Source organism: Piliocolobus tephrosceles, chromosome 3 (genome assembly GCF_002776525.5).
Source record: "Piliocolobus tephrosceles isolate RC106 chromosome 3, ASM277652v3, whole genome shotgun sequence".
Lineage (NCBI taxonomy): Eukaryota > Metazoa > Chordata > Mammalia > Primates > Cercopithecidae > Piliocolobus > Piliocolobus tephrosceles.
Genome location: NC_045436.1, coordinates 44,750,505 through 44,767,818, shown reverse-complemented (window position 1 = coordinate 44,767,818; position 17,314 = coordinate 44,750,505). Strand labels below are relative to the sequence as shown.

Sequence of the window (17,314 nt, the reverse complement as noted above, 5' to 3'; positions counted from 1 at the left end):
TGATGAGCTTTCTGTGCCTTCCAGATTGAAGTTAGTTTTTTAAATGCTGAAAGTAGGAATTGAAGAGCTAAAGCAAGGCCAGAGAAGCAGAAATACCAAGACAGTAGTTGTTCCAGAGCTTCTACTTTAATTTTTCACTCCTTTAATTTTTTAAAACCTTTCTACTCTGTCCACTTAATACATGCAGGTCTAAACTTGGGTGCATACTGTGCTGACTGTTGCTCTTGGAAGATGGTTTCCTTTGTAGTGTTTCAGTTTGTGAGCAGATAGTGAGGCTGTATCTGAAAATTCTGAGATTTTGTGTAGCAAATACCATTTCTCCTCAGCCCTGTACTCACCACCACCACTACCACCTCTGCCAATTTGTTAGGCAGACAGTATGCCCAGTCCCACATGGTTGGTCATAATTGGTCTAAGACATAGAAAATCCTCGTCCACACTTACCTAGTCTCTTGCAGTTAAGCCATATGACCTAACTGCAAGAGTTCTAACCAGTAAATTGAAACCTCCTGACGGTTTTTTAGACAGTATCTCAAGAAAACCTCGTTTTCCTAATAAAGGGAAATGATTATCTGGTACTGCTTCTTGAGGGTGTAGTATATGGAGCAAGCATTTTATGCCCATAAGGTGATACATATAAGGGAAATGCAAAACAAGCTACAAAAATCTTACTCCTGACATCAAAACACTGCACAACCGCCAGCAGCCACTTCTCCACTTTTCTTGAGAAATCCCTATTTGTTTAAACCTAGTTAAGTCAGTGGTTTCCTGTTTGCCATCAAGAAACCTCCCTGGCTGAGGTCTTTTCCTTCAGAGGCTCTCCATTTGCCTTCTGCCGCCGGAGCCAAGTGTGTTACCTCCCTAGAACCACTTTTGTGACTTTCAGGACCTCAAACCTAAATGAATGTGGTAACATTTTCAGTGGCTGTTTTGTTTTTTGCCTTTAAGAAACTGGATCCCAGGCCAAGATAGTTTTTGTCTGGGAATTTTTAATTTCACTCCTTTTTGCTGGGATGACTGGCTTTAATGAAAATGTTTGTTCCAGCTCCCAACCTTGCATGTGCTTAAGTATAGGTCTCCCACGTCAGTGGTCACTTTATGTCTGTGCTTCTGGTTTCTTGTCTCCATTTATAAAAGTATCTTATAAAACTATAAAGGACTGAAATGCTTTTACTACTAGTTTGGAAGGATGCAACAAGTATATCCCTAGATAGGTAAATTGCAGTTTAGCGTTAGTCCAAAGCCAAGGTTCTCATTTTTTAAAAAAGAAATTGGCTTACTACATAGAATTTTGTTATCAGTTAACCTGCCAGTTAAGAATATTCATAGGGATAGGAGGCCTTAAGAACCACATTCATCTATATTTACTTTTCTTTTTTTTTTTTTTTTTTTTTAGACGGAGCCTCACCGTCGCCTAGGCTGGAGTGCGGTGGCATGATTTCGGCTTACTGCAACTTCCGCCTCCCAGGTTCCAGTGATTCTCCTGCCTCAGCTGGGATTACAGGCACGTGCCACCACGCCCAGCTAATTTTCGTATTTTTAGTAGAGAACGGAGTTTCACCATGTTGGTCAGGCTGGTCTTGAGCTCCTGACCTCGTGATCCACCCGCTTCGGCCTCCCAAAGTGCTGGGATTACAGGTGTGGACCACAGCGCCTGGCCTACCATTATTAACATCTTTATAATGTTTTTTACTAAATGTGAAAAATAAAATATAATTACAGGAATGTTATGTATTCTAAAGCCCCAGTTTCTCTAATGAATTCATTACAGAAAAATCAGTTTCAAAAACTAATGTTTATACCAATGTCTGTAGCTTTTCTTAGAAAACTCAACCCTATTAAACTATTCTGGGGGTCTACGTTTCATGAAGAACTCACAGATTAAGTTAGGGTGCAAAAGTTTATGAAGGGAAGCTGTGTTTAAACTTCCTCTTTCATAGTTATTTACATTCTCATACTATGCCTTAGTCCCAGACCTAAGTCTTTGAAAGATAAGTGAAAGTTTAATTATTCAAAGTGAAAAGCAGGCCCTTTGTATCAGACACTTTGGAGACCATTGACTGAATTTGGGTCACTCCCATTCACTTCTGGCGTGACCAGTTCTGCAAGAGCCCCCTATCCAGCCACAAACACACCTCTTACTAACCAGCTCCCACACTGGCTTCTCTATTGACTCCATGGATAAACCCACGGCATACTGCCAAGAAAGTAATGTTCCCCCTTTTTCTCCTTCCTCTCTTTCCCACAAGGTTCTATATTTTACTCAGCTCCTAAAGCAGTCTCAAATAAAAGTTCCACATGCTGACTCTCATCATCTTTAAAATAGCTCATCCTCCTTCCCAGCTTGCTGACCCTGTCCCTAGATCACTCAGTTTTCTGTCAAATACTTGAACTGAAAGAGGCTCTTGTTTCAGGTTCAGCTTCCTGAGGAAGCCAGATTAACAAAGTTCATGTTGTATGTAAGCAAGTATTGACTTGATAATATTCTTTGGTAACTCTTATAAAGAAAAACAAGCTTTAAGAAATTGAGTTTTGGCCGGGTGCGGTGGCTCAAGCCTGTAATCCCAGCACTTTGGGAGGCCGAGACGGGTGGATCACGAGGTCAGGAGATCGAGACCATCCTGGCTAATACGGTGAAACCCCGTCTCTACTAAAAAAAAAAAAAAATACAAAAAACTAGCTGGGCCGATGAGGCGGGCGCCTGCAGTCCCAGCTACTCGGGAGGCTGAGACAGGAGAATGGCGTGAACCCGGGAGGCGGAGCTTGCAGTGAGCTGAGATCTGGCCACTGCACTCCAGCCTGGGCAGCAGAGCAAGACTCCGTCTCAAAAAAAAAAAGAAATTGAGTTTTCAGAGTATAAAGTATACTTTATACAAAGTAAGTATACTGTTTTCAAAACATTCAATTTACTTCACCTTTAGCCAACATAAATATCACTGAATGCTAAATGTAAAAACCATTAAAAAACAATTTAATCCATATTCTTAGATATTCTGCACATTCCCATTTAGTCGTTGCAGAAAAAAAATGGTAGCACTAGCTATAAAATCACTTAAAACTAGACTCAAATACAAGTCCTACCACTTATTAGTTGCATAACCCTAAGCAAGTACCTTGGCCTCTGTTTCATTATATAAAGTAGGGGAAATTACAGTACCTAATAGATTATAAATTCTACATGGCTTTTAGTTGCATGTAGGAGATTTGTCTTCTAGCTGGAAAAATGTCATGGAAATCATTTATTTTAAGGAGTTTACAAAAATTCTTAAGATTTACATGCTATATTACACCTGGTTAACCCTGGAACCAAAGAATCACAAGCAGAATCAAGAGACAAAATTTAATATATGCACACAGTTTTATATATAATGCAGCATCACACCATGTAGGGCATTTACTCTTATTTTATACATTCAGATATGTTTGAAACACTTCTTAAGGCTACAAAACAGAACATAGAAAAATAAACAGGAATATATTCAACACTTACAAAAAGTGATATGATAAAGAATATAAAGTACTAGTTTCCTTTTAACACTTCAAAAGATATGTATATATACTTTTTTTTACAAGTAACATCACAAATGATCACATCTTCACATGCTCTTAAAGTATTATTTGTACTCAGTGTAAGGCTATTATCGTTTCTCATACATAAAATTTTCTAGCTCTGTAACACAATGCAATTTTTAATCCATTCAAGTAAGTTCAACCCCAAAGTTGCCGCTTCCCAGCATTAAGACATGCACCCACCCCTCTTCTAAGATTTTCTAAAACTTCTATTTCAGGGAGAAAGACCTCTTTTAAAAAATAATCCCAATTAGTGGGAGAGTAAATGGCTGACACTAGTAGCAAAACCTTAGTTATTTGAAAATAACATATTGGAAAATGAGACATTATTAGGATTTTAAACAAAAACAATAGCATTTAGACATAAAGTAGGGAGCAAAATACAGTAAACAGAAATAGTGTAGCCAAATATGCATTCTCTTCAGCTACACTAGAGTGGACCTTGCTGAGTACCCTTAAGTAAAAGACAAAACATTACCTCATCTAAAAATGAAGGTAAAATAAAAGAGGCAAAAATAAATATTGCTAGTTTCTAGGATGGCTGAATGTTTTCTAAACCAGAAATGGTTAGAAAGGAAATTTATTGCACCAAGTCAATCATAAGCAAGTTTGCAGTTCACAGGCATTTTAATTCAACTTTGAGTCACAAAGAAAACAACACACTGCAAGAATACAGTCTGCATTAAATAAGATATATCGGCATTGTGGTCTGGGAAAACCTACTCTTGCCAGGTCAAGGCAGGGTCTGAGCTTAGGTCTGCCATGAAAATGAATTTGTGGGTTATCAGTAAACAGTATGAGGACTACACAGATGCCAGCATCCTGCTGCCAAGGAGGACATGGGGCAAGAGTTGAAGATTTATTTGAGAGCAAATGAACTTGAAGAGACAAACACAACACCAAAAGGAAAAGGGGGCTGGAATCAAGTTCAGCCAAAGCACCTAACACAAAAAACAGGTGAGCTTTGGTCAGTCTGTTCTTCAAAATATATGTGATCATAATATGGTGAAGTTTCATAATTTTCCAACTCAAAAATACAAATGATCCTCAGTTCTATACTTTTGCCTCTATTCTCTTATAAAGAAATATGTCAACATACAGTATGACATAAACAGTTAAAATGAAGGACAAAAGCTTGCTTAGCCTTAGTTTGACCTCAGCATAAGGCAAAATCCCCTGGACTAATTAACACATTTAAAAACAAAGGAAAAAAAGAAAACCAACCTTCATGCAAAGATTAATTTTAAAACTATCAAAAGTCAGTTCTTTTATTCCAGAGGTCAGTGAGAAAAGTACCATCTGCTAAAAATTCTCTTTCAAGCACTTTTTCCATCATATCCAAGAGGTGAGATAATGAGAAACAGAAAGCAAATCAGTGTTTCCTTCAGGAACTATATTCTGTTACTCAATTGAGGTAAGACAAAGTAACAATGAAGACATGAATAGTATTTCCAATTTTTAAACATTTTCAGAAGCTGAGATCAAACCCCAGTCAATAAAATGCAGGACACTAGAAGCAACAACTTATTTTGGACTCCTGAGATCAAACACATTGAACTTTCAAATCTGGTGTTTATGTCAATATGTGATTTTCATTAAAATCAGGTAAGCTAGTCCTACATAAAAAAGCATGAGCTGAAAGTAGCGGACCCTCTATCTTCTCATTCCTTAACGGAGCCACTGATGTTAAGAAAAAAATGGCTTAAGCGGTACCTTCAACAACTATTCTAGTTTAGAAGGTGACAACAAATTCCTTTCAATTGGTTCTCTCAAAAAATTTTTTCCACACAACCATCCCAGTCTTTACAATTTTTTTACCTAGCACCATCATAATAAAATGTTATCTTTCAAAGTGCTCTCTAAAATCCTGTTACATTATCTAAATGCTAATCACTACTCAAATCAGCAGTTACACAGACGTTAGGTAATTAAAACAGCACAGAGGTAAATAACCATTATTACAGTACAGTGGCGATTCACTGAGCCCAGCTGGCATCCAAACATTCCCATAGGTTATCAGAGAACCCAGAAAACTCATCTGTTTCAGTTTGTCAAATTCAAGTGAATTGTATTTTCTTAAGTAATTTGCTTTACAAAAAAAGAAAGTCACCGCATCTGGTTTTGGCTAGGTATATTACACATGGCATGCAAAGAGAAATTACTACTGTGTTATTTGCATAGCACTCAAACTTCCTGATCAGAAGATAATCTCAACATAATAAAAGTGGATTTTCACATTGGTATGTACAAATAAGAAATACAAGCTACAGTTATTTTTACAAATAACACAGATGAATGAATACTGTGTTAATTCAGAGAGTCCAATCTCCAAATGAGAAGAGTGCAACATGCAAAGGGAACCTCTAGTGAATACTGCAAAGACTGGAAGAAAGCAGGATGGAATTTGTTACCTACCTAAGGGTAACAAGCTATAAAATGCAAAGCAAAACCATTTTCTAGCAGCATCCTCTAGAAAAGAACTAGAAAGTCACAATCATATTATCTTCTATACAATAGTTCCAGCCCTGACAAGTAGAACATGCAAGTGTAAAGTGAAAGTGATACACAACCAATGGTGCAAGGGGGAAAAATCAAAAACAAAAAACAAAAAAACACAGTAACTCTAGAAACCTGTCAAGCTAAAAATTTTTAACATTTCTTCTCACAAAATATTTAGAATCTGTCAGTGCATTAGTGTTAAAGTGGCATTAAAAAAACTTCTGCAGTTCTAACTGATGCAGATTATTTTCAAAATGCATAGCATCTACATTTCTTTCGAGTAGGCACCATGATATTTACACCAGTGCTAAGAATTCTTGGTGGAAACAGCCATTTCATTGGATTTCCTACTATTCTTCTATGCAATCTCAACAAATACCAAAATTCAAAAATATACCTTATGAATATTAAAAGAACTATATACAACATTGCTAAGACACAGTTAATAGGCTGCCTTATGTGAATATTAAAGAGAAGACATTATTCAAGTTTGACAGATATTGAGATGAAAGGCCTTTGGGTTGGAAGCATTTTAAAAGACAACAGTGTTTTAGGCTGAGAATTGTTTGAGCCCAGTTTATGACTAAGGCATTGCATAATAAAATATACATTTCTATTTGGTGCAACGTTATGTTTGGAATCTATAGTGTGTCAAATGGTATATTTTCTTGTCACTTTAGTAAACACTATAAAGCACACATTTCCAACATTTGAAATCAAACTTACAAACTTATAAGGAAAAAGCCAAACACTAAATCTATAATGTTTTATATTAAGCTGTTTATAAAAAATACTTTAACAAACTTATCTTCTACTTTTTACGGGGACAGTCACTTGATAAATAAATCAGATTCTGAATGAAGATAACTGGCAATGCCAGGAATTAACCTGTCCCCTTGAAGTCATGTCCAAAATGTCTTGTCCAGTATGGGAGTGAAGGTAAGGGGCTGGGGAGGGGAAAGCGTTCCAATTGGGGTTTTACTTTATTGTATTTTTTTAAAGCCTTCAGAAACATTCCACCTAAGAGTTTCTGTTAGAAAATACTTCAGCAACAACCATCAAGTGTGCTGTCCCCTATGGCCATCTCCCATCCCCGATCTCCTCCTGTCTCCCCTAAATGGTCGTCCTCTGACATTTCGATGGTACTGATAACCTTCATCCCGACTTCTGCTTGGCTGTCCTTTCCAGGACTCCTCACCTCTCACATGTTGATATCCACCCCTACCAGAATAGCCCCAATCACTTTTGTACTTCCTGCTTCCATAAGTTTGATTATAGAACTGCTTAGATCTACCACTTCTCAAAATATTAGACACTTCGTTTTCATCTTCTGAACTCTCTTCTTTTGGTCTTGGCACTCTGCTATCCACAGAGTTGGCCCCAGGGCTGACCACATCAGCAGCAGTCTTAGGATCTTTTACTTTTTCTGTTTTTTCTTTCAGACTTTGAATGGTCCTTTTAGGTTCAAGTTCAACAGGCACAGTTTCTCTCTCTCTGTTTAGAATCTGAGTGGGAGGATGAGCCTTTCCCTCTGCTACAGGAGGGATGGAAGACAATGCCATATCTGCCTTTCGTGTCTGGGATGATTGCTCTGTCCGGCCTTCTTCCGGCTTATTGCTCACACTTGCTTCAGGGAGAGAATGTACATGTTCACTCCCGGCTTCTGGAAACTCATCTACTGTTGAAACTGAACCACAATCTTTAGACAGATCCAGATTTTCCAGAGACAGATCCAATTCTCCTTTCTCATCAGAGGGCAGGACAATATTCTGCCTCATTACTGGATTTTCTATGAATCCCTGAAAAGGGTACCCATACCAAACATGAGGAAAGAAAGGAGATGCAATAGGAACTGGGCCTAAGAATGGATTGGGTCCAAAAGATGGTTGGGGGAACATATTCTTGCCACTTAGTGACTCTTCATAATCAGCATGCAGAAGCTGCCCAGCGGTCTCAGATTCAAGATCAGCCTGGTAAGACAATTGTCCATGACTTTCGGACACCTGAGATGGAGGGATAACCAGAGGTGAAGAAAATGTCGGCGGTCCAATCTCTGGCTGTGGCATTTGACCATTAACACTGGCCTCAGTCTGCATAGGAAAGTGGGCATCAGTACAGGTACAGTCACTTTCATTTTGAGCAGCAGGAGCCTCTTGGAACCAGGGATTATGAGGATAAACAGGGACAGGGACCTTTGGGTACATCCTGCAGGCTGCCAGGTAGGCCTGGTGCAGCGGGTACAGGTACGAATGTGGGGCCCACATAGGACAACTGTATGCCTAAAGAGACACAAAACAGTTAAATAAACAAAAGAGGAAAAAAAAGAGAGGTTTGGGTGCATATCAATCTACAAGTACTAGGCTCAAGGTAAGTTTCTCATGCCTACAAAGACCACATAATCTATAGTCCAAATACTAAATCACTGTAATAACCAACATGAAAATGAATTACAAAATTCACTGCTTTAAGACTCCATTGCTTGCTCCTGTCCTAAAACCAATCTGAAGTCCTCATAAGTTGATAGGAGATAGTATTTCCATCACTGACTGTTTAGCTAGACCTGCATTCACATTCTGGCTCTACCACTAACTCACTGTGCCACCCCATGCAGGCCAGTTAACATCTGAATTTGTTTTACTGGGAAAATGCCAGTATGAGAGTAGATGATCTCCAATGTTAGGACTCCACAATTCTAGGAGCCCCCAAGAGTACTCCAAATATAAGGATTAAGTTAGACCTCTAATCAGGGAGGGACAATGTTGAAAATTAAATATTCCAAATCCTTCCTCTGCAAGATTTCAGCTAAAAACCAAAATACGAAAAAAGTATAACTGGTTAGCTAATTGGCTAACCAATTAAAATCAACATTAAATATAAAATTAACCAATTAATGCAGCAGATGGTAAAATAATCAAGTTTCTTTTTATGAAAGTGGTCAGCAGGCTAAGATAGGGCACTTCATTTCATAGTTTGACTGTCTAAAACCCACAGAAACTAATGTAGGACAGGAGAAAACCTAACTTTAACAAGGACAGAGTTCTCCAACCTAAGAAAAGCTATTTCTAGACTGACCATTTCCCAAAGGATACCTCTGCTCTTCTAGTCAACAACCACACTATCTTATATAGGAGGATGTACACGTTATTTCCTTTGATCTTTTCAATAATGGAGGCAGGTGAAGAATATTACCCCCATTTCATAAATGAAAAAGTTAGGCCCAGATACACTACATGGCTTGCCCAGGGAAATTCAGCTATGGAGCAGAACTTCAAGCCTAGATTTGCATCTAATTAATTCCCAAGCGAGGGCATTTCCATTAGGCTGCCCAAAGATGAAGCTATGTCTTGAATATACTCACAGGTTAAGCCACCCCAGTCAAGAGAAAAAGCAAGTAAAACTGGAGCCTCTACTAGCACTAAAAACAAACGATATAGTACTGAAAATGCTGGTTTTTAAAATTTAGCAAATTTTAGGTTACTGACTGACAGGATAAGAGTTAACACTAGTAATATTTAAAACAGTATTAATGAATAAACTGACTTTAACATGATAAAATGTAAATACCTTCACACCAAGATTGAAGAAGAATCGAAGAATATTCTTATCTAAAAATAAAGTAATCATTTGTTAAAATTATGTATCTGCAGAGCTTTTATTTATCATCCTCATTAAATACATAGTTCTAAAGACAGGCCGGGCGCGAGACCATTCTGGCTAACACAGTGAAACCCCGTCTCTACTAAAAACTACAAAAAAAAAAAAACTAGCCGGGCGACGTGGCGGCGCCTGTAGTCCCAGCTACTCGGGAGGCTGAGGCAGGAGAATGGCGTGAACCCGGGAGGCGGAGCTTGCAGTGAGCTGAGATCCGGCCACTGCACTCCAGCCTGGGCGACAGAGCGAGACTCCTCCTCAAAAAAAATAAATAAATAAATAAATAAAATAAAGACAATTTTACCTACTACAGTTGTTTTCTCTAGCCTGTGATATAAAACATAGATAAAAAACGTAATACAACATAACATAAAAACAGGCTGTTACCAAAGGTTAATTCCAGATTCAATATGCTTTGTCTGTTAGCATGTAAATCCCAAAATGGCTTAGATTGAAATTTTTATCTTACTAAAACTGAATCTGGGTAAAGGACATTCAGGTGCTTTCTTTCTCAACTTTTCTGGGGGTTTAAAAATTAGGAAATGAAAATGTTGAGAATGGTAAAATCAACATAAAACCTAACTTATTAGTAGCATCATTAGGATATTATTATTCCAAGTATTCATTTACCATAAGCCAGTTACCCATAGACACAAACATCAAACTACTAACTAATAAAACAAAAACATTCACATAAATCCAGGCATATAGTAGTCATTGCATTACTCAGATTTACAGATATAAAATTTTGCAAACTAAAAATGAGGGAGGGGCAAATTCCTTAACAATAAAGGGGGAAAGTAAATTTTAAAAGAATTTTTAAACAAAAATAAGACATTAAATATAGTACTTTAACAGCCACTACATACTATATTTGCTTTTCTCTGTAACTTTTTCATGGATGCATGTGTTAGTTCTGAAATGCAGACCTATGTTTAGGTATCTGATTAGTGAAATTAATATGATCTTAATTCAGAATGGTTTCAAGTCCGTTTATGTAAAAAACACAGAAGGAGGTATCATTACTAAGCATATTAGCATTAACAAGTATGCCAGAAACATTAAAAAAATTTTTTTTCTGGGCCAGGCGCAGTGGCTCACGCCTGTAATCCCAGCACTTTGAGCGGCCGAGGCGGGCGGATCACAAGGTCAGGAGATGGAGACCATCCTGGCTAACACGGTGAAACCCTGTCTCTACTAAAAAATACAAAAAACTTAGCCAGGCATGGTGGCAGGTGCCTGTAGTCCCAGCTACTCAGGAGGCTGAAATGGGAGAATCGCTTGAATCCAGGAGGCAGAGGTTGCAATGAGCCAAGATCGCACCACTGCACTCTAGCCTGGGCGACAGACAGAGACTCCATCTCGAAAAGAAGAAAAATTCTAATACATTTTTCCAATAAATCAAGCTGAAACAAGAATGAATGACTAATAGCTAAACCTCTGCTGTCCTTCCGATCCTTGAGCTTACTAAGCAACCAGACCTCTGACCTCTACTTACATCTTTTCATTTCTTACTAAGCTTGTTTGGACTTATAAAGTCAATTTGAACTTGGAGAAGGAGCTCACCTTTAGGTAGGTCCTCCCCAGTGTGACACAGTGAATAAGGTGGTACAATGGCTCGATCTCCCTTTTCATTACAAGGAAACCCAGGATAGAGTGGGTCTTGATAAAGGCTCAATGTCTGAGGCAAAGGCATCAAGGGCTGGTTAACTGCCTGTATTGACACAGGAACTGGAGAGGGTGTTAAATGAGCTTGGGATACAGCAGAATCAGGTCCAGTGGTCAAAGTCTGTGTCACTGACAAAACGGGAATTGGAGCAGGGACACCTACAAACAAGAAGAAAAGGAATCAAAAATGACAAAAGATGAAAATCTTTACAAATATGCTTACATTAACCTATAAAGAATGCTATATAACTGACATAGCCAATCTAAAGTAGTACCTTTTAATATCAACCAAGGGCCCTCCTGGACACAAAGAAGGAAATATGCCCAGGACACAAGCTTTGAGTCAATGTCTTCTAACAGTAGCTCTTGCAGGTACGTGTAAGACATGGGGCTGGTCAAGGGATTCATTACGGGGCCATAAAGAGCTGGCCCACGAAGGAAGCATCAAACTGTGGTGCTAATTAGTGCTGAGCAACCAAAGCAACCAGCTCAAACATCATGCTCCTGAGATTATGAGGGCATATGTCAGATGAATACCACACCAAATGAACATGGTCTTTCCACACTGGAAGCAGAGCAAAGCAGAGTATCACAGAAAGCTCTGTGAGGCTCCACATACCTAACCCTGCTCGGAGGTCAAACTTTCACTCAAGAATTTGAAGTCTCTGACTAGAAAGGTGTTTTTGGCTGGCTAGATTTTCTAAACCCTTCTCTAACCTGTTGGTCCAAAAGTTGTAGGTTCACTTGGCCAGGCTGGCACAGTGGCTGGTAAAGAAGGCACCGCAGGAGTTAGATGTACCTCTGGAGAAACTAGAAGGGGAGCTGGATTTGACAAAGACACATGTTCTGCTGGCTTCTTCAAGGGGGTGAATAGGGGAAGACAGAAAAAGACAAGAGGTCATTTTACTTTAACACTAATTCTAACCACCAGATACATACTGAGTTGCCTGCCTTTTATACAAATGAAGTACAAATAGCCCTTTATAGTCTTAGAAATGTAAGAGAAACACAAAGAAGCTAAAGATAACATGCAAACAAATTTGATCCTAACCAAGGGTTGCCTACCAACAAGGACTGTATTTTTTAATACAGACAGGGTTTCACCATGTTGCCCAGGCTAGTCTCAAAACTCTTGGGCTCAAGAGTTGGGCTCTACCCGCCTCGGCATCCCAAAGTCAAAGTGATGGAATTTCAGGCGTGAGCCACTGCACCTATCCACTAGCAGAGTTAAATACAACACAATACTTTTAAGGCAAGTGAGCAAAATCATTGAAATCTTGAAATTCATGATTATTTAGAAAAACTCCTCATACAACTATATGCTTCCTGGCATTTAACATTTAACTTTCTCTACTCTTGTATTAGGATCAAGAACTAAAATGTCTGCTAGAACACAGGTTCATCATGAAATTTGTAAATTGGTATTTTTTTAATGCAGATTTTTCAAATCTTTTCAATCAGTACATTCCCTCCCATCTGTGAAATAACTGATGCAGACAAGTCTTTTAAATTTTGAAATAAAGCAGAAATTCATAGTTTCCCTTCAAAAACCTAATTTTCAAGCAAATCTACCAAAGTAATACAAAGTATCAAATATAATGGTAACAAATATAAATATACTAAAAATCAATTCAAAAGAATGGTCTCAATGTCCAGAAAATGGTGGTTATTTCTATAACATTCCATAAATATCAAGAACATTCTAGACTAACATCAGAATACATTTAAAAATCATAACCACAGCCAAATTGTGATGCTAGAAAAAATTCTCCATTTCCCATACTGATGTCTTGTTGTTAAATGATCCTATATACAGAGCAAAGAAACCCAGAGAGTAGAGCGTTCAATATTAAATGCAACAATATACTTACTTGTTCTGCAGGAGAAGGGCACTCTAACTTCTTTGACTTTGATGGTGACGAAACTGTTGCATATTTATCATCGGTAATATTCTTTGGAAGCAAAAAAAAACCAAAGTTTTGTATTTCAGAGACCCACATTCTGGAATAATTGATGGTTTCCTTTTATAATTCACCCTACCTGTATCTGACAGAACCCTCTCACCACTGAGTATTTTTTCCAATTATATCTTATCTTCAACAAGTAGGCTAACTTTGCCTGAACATCTTTATTATATCAAACTACTGGGCAGTTTTCATTGGGGGCAAGGCTTCAAACAGTATACTCTTCTCCTTTAAAAATATCACTCTAGAGGGACAGAGAATAAAAGCTACTTTCTAACAATTCAGGCAGGGCACCCTAATGTACCTTGAAGACATAATTTGTGAGTGACTTCTCAATCCCCATCATCTTTTCCCTGCTTTTCTACTTTCCTAATACACAGCTATAAAATTTTGATTTTCACCTTCTTCCACTTCTTCCTGCTGTACTATCACAGTATTAAGGAAAAAGAAAAGATGCAAGTAGTGTTTAAAACTTTTACCTCCAATGTGCTTGGTTCAGGCTTTTTGTCCAACTGATTATGTCCATGAATAGAGTCTGCAGCAGATCAAGATTAAAAAAGACAGCATAAGCCACCAGTCATGTCTGAACACAGAACAACAAAATACGAAGATAGAAGCCAAAAGTATTATTTGAACCATGTTTAGCCAGTGAAAATGTAGTTTTTAGAATAGCATTTAACATGCTTTAGCTTGAGTCAATGCTTCTCTACAACATTCAAAATATGTGACATTAGATAAACTACTTAACAACTTAAAGTGTTCCTTCCCAAATATATGGCACTAAGCCAGTCATCTAAAGAGATCTCTAGCATCTGCTTTCGAATGATGAGATAACTTACCTTTGTCTTTTCGTTCTTCTGTATCCATTCTCCGCCTGCTTCCTTTTCTATCACTTACATGTGATGATTTTCTCTGGACACATGGGTTGCTACTCTGAGAAGCTGACTGACTGACTGATGAGCTCTTTAAAATGAACAAAACCCAACATTTTGTGTTAAAGATTTACCCACAAATATACGAACAAATCCTGTATTTAATCTTATTCTTCATACTTCTAAAAATCTCAAAATTCACAGCCCTGTATTTTTGAACTGAAACTAAAGAAGACAGAATCTAGGGTCCATAATTAATTATACATCCTAGATTAATAGTCTTATCGCAAAGTCGAAAGGATTAAGCAATCAGATTTCAGCCTAGATTAGTAGACTTAATCTTCATATCCCTATTTCTAGGAAGCCACCCTGACCAAACCTTTACCCTACAACTTTTCTTTACAAAAACAACATCTTCTGTGCCAACCTTCCAGAAAAGTCATTGTAGTGCCATATTTTTTAGTGGGGAGTTGGGGAGAACCTAAGTGCAAATTAGCAAATACACTGCACTAGGATTCTTATCAATGAAATGCTTACTGACTGTCAGCAAATCACTTAAACTCTGCATGAGATCAGGTACTGAAATAAGTCAGGTTTTTAAGCTAACTTATCATTGAAGGTTCTAGGTTCCTGTTTTAGTATTCTAAATAAATGTTCCACACAGCTAAGAGGAGGATCTCGGTCTTCTCTAACAGGAGTTTTCTAGAAAACAAATTTGAGCCACTATCAAAAGCAATCAGTATTAAACTCCTTAGTCTAAAAATGATGAGTACGAAAGACCCCATTCTTAACAAGAAAGAAATTTCACAATCTGTACCCACATTACAGTAGTTGTACTTTTACAATTCACTAACTAAAAAATGCAAAAAGGTATGAATGCAAGCTTAAACAACTTGTAGTTGTTATTTATATAATAACACATATGACATGAGAGATAAATGTACGCAGCACATAAACGATGCTTATTTATGTACGGATTTGGGCACTTCAATTATTCCTAAATGGATTCGGGCAGTTCTTCCAATAATTCCTAAACTCCAATGCCTGTACCAGATTAAACTGCTATTCCAGATCACCTGTTTTCAACTGAGTTCCTCCTCAAGTCTCCTAAGGAAGTCCACAGAGACCAGCAGACAGACCTCAGTGTGTGGGGCTTTAATGTTTTATACTGGTATACTGGGTAACCTCTCGTAACAGTCCATTATTTATTTAATCTACTCTAAAGAGAAAATGTGTCCAACCACCATTCTGGATCATAGGTCATTTGGGTACTACTTACCAAGATGTAAAAGACCACAGGCACAGACTCCCAGACATGAGAATGAATTAGGTAGCCCTCCTCTTTGCTGCCAACAAACCCACCTCAGAGAGCACATACTTCATTCTACATGAGAACAGTTTTCCCTTCTGACTTCCCAAAAAGAATTAAGAAACCTGAAGGTAGAGAACACTTCTTTTATCAGAGAAGCATCCATCACAGCCCAGTGACTGACACATGGAGAAAGGACAAAGCCTCAGGATGACATGTGCTACCACCTCCAACAGCAAACACCCTGAAAAACAGCTCTCAAAAAGGCTTCCTGATTTTACACATATATCTTGTAATGGATTAACTAAATCATGAACCTCTACTCACAGTACTTTTGCTAACAAATTAAACACGTTTTAGTTCAAAAGAAAACGCTGAACACTACAAGTGAACAAACCAGTTTACTTGCCTCAAGTCTATCAACCTTATAGTAATATCTCTAGGTCTAGAGAGATTACTAAACATGTGAAAAGGAAAAATGTGAAAAATGTGAAAAAAATGTGATCTTTAAAGTATTTAAAGTTTAAAAATTAGTTTACCCTTGGGAACTATGGCTTAATCTAAAAACTGTATTAAGAGAAACTTCTAGACAATAACTTTTAAACTGTCTTTTCATACATACTGAAAGGGCTGGGAAAGCCTGTTCATCTCTGTTCTGAATCTCATAGAGTAAACGGGATTCTTCTATAGCTTGCTTCTCTCTGCGTTCTTCTGGGGAAAGGCCGAAATAGTTAGATTCTCGACTTGTGTGATCAAAATCCTCAACTCTTTCACGATCAGGTTTTCTGTCAAATAAAACATTCTTGTCAGATAAAAAAAAAAAAAAAGACAAACTGTACTGAGTACCTAAAATAAAATGATCTATTTTGCAATACAAACATTTTACTAATTTAGCTACACTGACATTTTAGAACATTTGGCAGCCTAGCTAATAAATGTTTAGCAAACGGAAGCTCCTGTAGCATTAGCCTACCTTACAGAGAGTCAAGAAGGCAAACTTAACAATGGGAGGTAGAGGGGAAAAGAAAAAAAAACTTATTTCCAAATGATACAAAAATTAGTGAGGTTTTTTTCTTTTCATCAAGGAAGAAATGTGAGAACTGTATATACTTGTTATACCATATTCCAATATTTTCATTAAGAATTTATTCTCAAAGGGAAAATTATTAGTTTAGGTCTCAAAAGCATTCTCACTTTCTGTTCTAAGTAAAGGGGAATGGTCCAAAGGTCCAATGAGGCAGAAGGACCATCTTCCCACTTGTTTATGACACCACCAAGGGAGACAGAGAACTGAAAAAGGAAAACTAAAACATGTCAGGCTGGATACCAATTGCATAGGTAAGACTGCTGTCGTTTCAACATAATTTTGGTCAAAAAAGGGTGACAAGAAATTCATGAATAGAGTTTAGTACCCTATAATCCAACCCTAATGTATTATATGGCTTGTAACTATTAAAGACAGTATGAATACTATTTCTATCATGTCTAACAGTTCTTCAAAAATGGAACATGAAAATCTAAAACCTGTAAGAAAAATACTTTGTCACAGTACAAAGAAATATTATGCTCCTCAACAGAGTAGAGCACTATGATGTCATCTGATTTTTTTTTTTACCGCTGAAATAAATAGCCATTTCACGTCCTTACACAGTCCCACTTACAATCACACTCGAATTACAATAGGACAGATGTCAACCCCAATGGTATTGATGAAAAAAGGGAGGGATAGAAAATCTGGACTCTCACTATTTTAGACTAATCCTTCCCAAATCCCAGTGGTA

General features: G+C 37.6%; 1 protein-coding gene across 4 annotated transcripts in view; it reads right to left on the bottom strand.

The window, feature by feature from the left end:
• Window positions 1–3,326: 3,326 nt before the first annotated feature.
• Window positions 3,327–17,314, bottom strand: part of OTUD4 (OTU deubiquitinase 4) — a 47,914-nt gene continuing 33,926 nt past the window's right edge. For all 4 annotated transcript variants that reach the window (XM_023226986.3, XM_023226994.3, XM_023227012.1 and 1 more), the window contains exons 14-21: window positions 16,156–16,318; window positions 14,192–14,315; window positions 13,832–13,887; window positions 13,260–13,340; window positions 12,106–12,244; window positions 11,287–11,547; window positions 9,634–9,674; window positions 3,327–8,348 (exon numbers count right to left, since the gene is read on the bottom strand). In XM_023226986.3, coding sequence (XP_023082754.1) covers window positions 7,128–8,348; window positions 9,634–9,674; window positions 11,287–11,547; window positions 12,106–12,244; window positions 13,260–13,340; window positions 13,832–13,887; window positions 14,192–14,315; window positions 16,156–16,318 — 2,086 coding nt within the window. In that variant the 3' untranslated portion in view covers window positions 3,327–7,127. The remainder of the gene's footprint in view (window positions 8,349–9,633; window positions 9,675–11,286; window positions 11,548–12,105; window positions 12,245–13,259; window positions 13,341–13,831; window positions 13,888–14,191; window positions 14,316–16,155; window positions 16,319–17,314) is intronic.